The following is a 4,517-nucleotide window of genomic DNA, read 5'->3' as shown; positions in this document are numbered from 1 at the left end:
TACCATTGTAGTTGAACCCCAAGAGAAGAGCTTTGAAAAGCTGCAATTCCGAAAGTGATCTACCCCTCGGTTGACTACTCCAATCCCATGCAAATTCCCAAGAGTTTCCCTATTTAATAAGCCTATTTGCATCAAGTACATTTGAATTTACCTCCAGCCTATAGATTCTTTTGAAACGTTCGCAAAGCAGTTGCTCTCCGATCTATAAATCCTTCCAAAACAATGTATCTTCGCCATCATTCAATACTCTGGTAAACGAGTTAGCAAAGTTTAGATCAAGTTTTGCAAAGTCTTTATTGACGTTTATAATAACCTTTCAAATTGATCCATTGTTAGACACATGATTTTGAATCCGAGAACCCAAACTCCCCTCCCGACCATAAATGCTTTTAATAACTTCTACCCAAAAAGAGTTTTTTTTCATACGAAATCGCCACCACCACTTTTCAAGTAAGGCTAAATTTTTAGCCTTTAACGACCCGAAATTTAGCCCGCCCGATTCATATGACTAAAATGTTTTCACATTTTACTCGAGATTTTTTTTGTTATCACTTGACCCGCCCCAAAAAAAATTACGTCTCAAACCTTCAAGCAAGTTGATAACACCCGATGGAGCGCGGAAGAGGGAGAAAACGTACAACGGGAGACTCTGAAGTACCGACTCTATAATGGTGAGACGGCCACCATAAGATATCGATTTCGACTTCCAATCCGACAACCGTTTTTTGAATTATAATCGTATCCCAATCCTTAATTTCTTTTCATTTTGCGGGTAGACCGAGGTAAGTGAACAAGAGTGAGCCGGTACTACATCCCATAGTCGCGGCCAATTCATTAACAGAGAATCCGAGTCCATAGAGACAACTTTTTGCAAAATTGACTTTTAGGCCAGAAATAATTTCATTAGGTATTTCGCGTTTCTTTTACTCCATTCACCAAAGAAGATGGTGTCGTCCGCATATTGCAAATGAGAAACGATCACATATTACGTTGTATAACACGTAATTTTATAAAAATTATTATTAATATTTTACAAAAACTTTCTTAGTCTAGCATTTTCCATCGATTAATCGGGTTTGCAGTGAAATAAAAAGACATAACGAGATTTCCTTTATAACAAATTAAAATGTCTTATTCACTCAAACATGATGTCTATTTTATTTCTTTTATCATTTTTAACGTTCCATACACACATAAAAGAGTCATTTACCTGCCTTTTACACATGTTGTATGTCAATGATAGATGACTGTGACGTCTTACAATTAAAAGTGATAAAAAAAACACTAACAAAAGTTCCCCACCTCGATGGTCATTACGACCATTGGAGTGAACTCGTGAAAAATATGCTTCGTACAAAAGGTCTATGAAAAATAGGAGTATGGATTCACCGAGCCAAAGGTTGGTTTTGTATTAAACGAAGTTTAGCAGAAATAACTAGATAGTGTTTAACGTGTTTTTCATTATAGCACTATTTAGTTGTTTTTGCTGAGTTTCGTTCAACACAACACCAACACGAATCCCTACTTCACTATATGCAATAGACGTTTTAGAAGAATGTTTTCAATGAGTCAACTTCAATGACGTAATGACCAACAAAGTGGAAAAATTGTGTTAGTGTTTTTAATCACTTATTTTCTTGCGAATTGCAAAGTAGTTTCTTCTTCAATTGGCATAAACTCCTTGCCTTTTCTTGTTATTAATACTCGTATTTAAATAGGATTAAATTAAATGATAGGAGTAACAAATAATGAGAAAAACTTGCCGCTAATTGTTTGTGACGTTAAGTGGCTCAATAACAATTCAAACAAACGAATAACTAGCAACTACTCATAACAAACTCCGGTAAATCAGGACATTTTAATGACTCGATCTTTATCTTTATTTTAACAAAATGACTCATAACCACTCAATTAACCGATTATTGATATGCAGTTAACCGATACCTAAGGGGTTTTTTGTTTCTCATTAACCAACATGTTAATTATGATTAATTTTCTCTCTTAACCAACCCTTACAGCCATATATGACTTCCTGTTCGCAAATAAAAACTTGATTGATCTCATCACGCAGAGAATTTAATAGTGCAAGATTACGACTCCCAATTTCTTCTCTAGACCACACCCATTGCCAATCTCCATTAACCCATTTATCTGCGACTGAGTCATTATTATTTACGTCTAGATGGAATAAACGATTATACCGAGAAGCTAAACATGAATCACCGGACCAAAGATCATGCCAAAATTTCACACTCCTCCCATTTCCCACATCCATACGAATGAGATTGGGAGGCAACAAATTATCGTCGACAGTTTTAGAACATAAGCGAACAATCGATGTCCAAATGGAATTACCTTCCGTCTTATTGAAAACGTTACCATGAATCGACTTAATAATTGAAACCCACATCTCGGCCGAATTAACAAAATAGCGCCATTTCCACTTATGAATCAAAGCGAGGTTAAAAGCTTTCAGACTTCCAACATTTAGCCCGCCACGATCAAAAGAAGATAAAATGGGTGTTTTCTCCAGCTTCGGATGGTTTATTCTCGTGAAGAAAACATGAAATATTATAGATGGCAGAAACCTTATGACTTCGAACACTTCTACGGTTTGGTTTAAATTTATCCCCCGAAAAGTGAATGTTTTTTTGTGGAGGTTTAGACTGAATGCTCTCCCCTTGCGTTGGAATCTCTCCGCGAAAGGTATAGAGATTAATTCGATCGTGTGTCCGGTTTGTAACAACGGTGTGGAGGATCTTTCGCATCTGTTTTTTGAGTGTTCGTTTGCCTTGGATATATGGTATAAGTCTCGACTTTGGATGGATTGTGGGTTTCCTAGCTTGCATTCGTGGGACGATTTTATTTCATGGTTTGATGCGTCTTCTTTTGCTACCGGGATGAAAGACAAAGTTATTGGGATCGTGGTCACCATTTTATGGGCTCTTTGGCGATTCAGGAACGTCATCGTGTTTAACGAAAGTTTTTCTATTAGAAGTAGCCTTTTTGATGTTATTAGATTACTTTCTTTCCGTTGGCTTAAAAACAGAGGTCATAGAGTTTCAAATTGGAACACTTGGCTCTCTGTTCCTTTGTAATTTATCCTTTAGCTCCTTGCTAGGGATCGTGTATATATATATATATATATATATATATATATATATATATATATATATATATATATATATATATATATATATATATATATATATATATATATACTAGATTTTAAGAGCCCGTGCGTTGCACGTCAGCTCTAAAAATTAATTTTCGTAATCGTTATTATTTGTACAACATTGTTTGTTATTATTAACAGTTTAATGACGAAACACTTCATAAACTTGCAACATTCTTAATAAATAACTTTATGGTGAAATAAAGAGTACCTCAGGAGCCAGCCATCCATCAGTTCTAGTCTGATAGGGTCATCAAGTCCCACATGCCACATATTGACCAGGTATTTACATTATGATCCGCCAGTTAGAAGCTTGGTCACCATAAACATACCGGTGCGTTGCAAGATTTTCTAAACTGTGATCATATAGAATAAATTGACTTAACAAAACCAGTTGCTTTAAAGACTTAATCAAAACCAAATGCTATGTGGGTGATTTAAAGCTCTTTTCTTTATTCATTCAAGAAAACAATCAACCACATGATGTGATTTTGGAATTTAGCATTCATCAAACAAAACATCTATCAAAATCAAATTACAAAAATCATAAACCAATACGATAAATCAAACACCTTAAATTGTAGAAAAATCAAACATTAAATCATAAGTTTATAGGTCTTCGTCACAAGATCAACAGCCATGGAAGTTGAACCAAGAATTTGTGAACACGTATGGATACAACCATATGATTTTCTTCTTACAGCAGTAGACAAAGTCAAAGTCAGTTATAGCTTGGTATACTTGAAAGTTTCAATTTCAACACTTAATAATAGTATACACACATCTTTGTAACAACCTGCAAATAAGTATATACAAAATGGAATCCATGTACAATTTTAGAATCCTTAAATAAATGGAATTATAGACCTAAAAATGAATAAAAAAAGGCAAAAAAGAATGACATAACCCGTAATTGATACCTTAGGGTTAATCACATATAGTTCCGGTATTATGTCAGCACAATAAATTAGCACTCAACGGAGACCATAGCATGTAATCTAGATCTCAAGTTAAAATTCCGTAAAATAATGGATATTAATAAGTCCACAGTCACACCACTAAGAACGCACAAAACGTAGCTAAGATCTATAACTCGTGATTTACAACATCTACTTGTAAGAACACTTTAAACATAAAATCCAATCTACAATTTCGTGAGGTGAGGATCCTACCGCTGCCTCCCAGGTTTATTATACAAACGTTACATATAAACTATTTAGGTTGATTATACGAATTCCTTAAAGAAATAAATAAATAACTTTAAAAAGATAGTTACAAAGTAAAAATACAAAAGAAATAGACACTTGATTCGCATAATAGCAAACAAAGAGTTCAAAACTAC

The 4,517-nt window shown here is 34.4% G+C and overlaps 1 protein-coding gene across 1 annotated transcript; it reads left to right on the top strand.

The window, feature by feature from the left end:
- The first annotated feature begins 2,591 nt into the window (after positions 1 to 2,591).
- Positions 2,592 to 3,098, top strand: LOC139869266 (uncharacterized). Its single transcript, XM_071857583.1, has one exon. It carries the CDS (start codon positions 2,592 to 2,594, stop codon positions 3,096 to 3,098), a length of 507 nt encoding a protein of 168 aa, XP_071713684.1.
- Positions 3,099 to 4,517: the final 1,419 nt, after the last annotated feature.

Source organism: Rutidosis leptorrhynchoides, chromosome 9, assembly GCF_046630445.1.
Source record: "Rutidosis leptorrhynchoides isolate AG116_Rl617_1_P2 chromosome 9, CSIRO_AGI_Rlap_v1, whole genome shotgun sequence".
Classification (NCBI taxonomy): domain Eukaryota; kingdom Viridiplantae; phylum Streptophyta; class Magnoliopsida; order Asterales; family Asteraceae; genus Rutidosis; species Rutidosis leptorrhynchoides.
Note: the sequence above shows the minus strand (reverse complement) of the source record. Positions and strands in the feature narration are given on the sequence as shown.

What these genes read in the sequence shown, in the direction of transcription:
- LOC139869266 (XM_071857583.1), top strand. Translation starts at nt 2,592, where the DNA reads ATGACTTCGAACACTTCTACGGTTTGGTTTAAATTTATCCCCCGAAAA.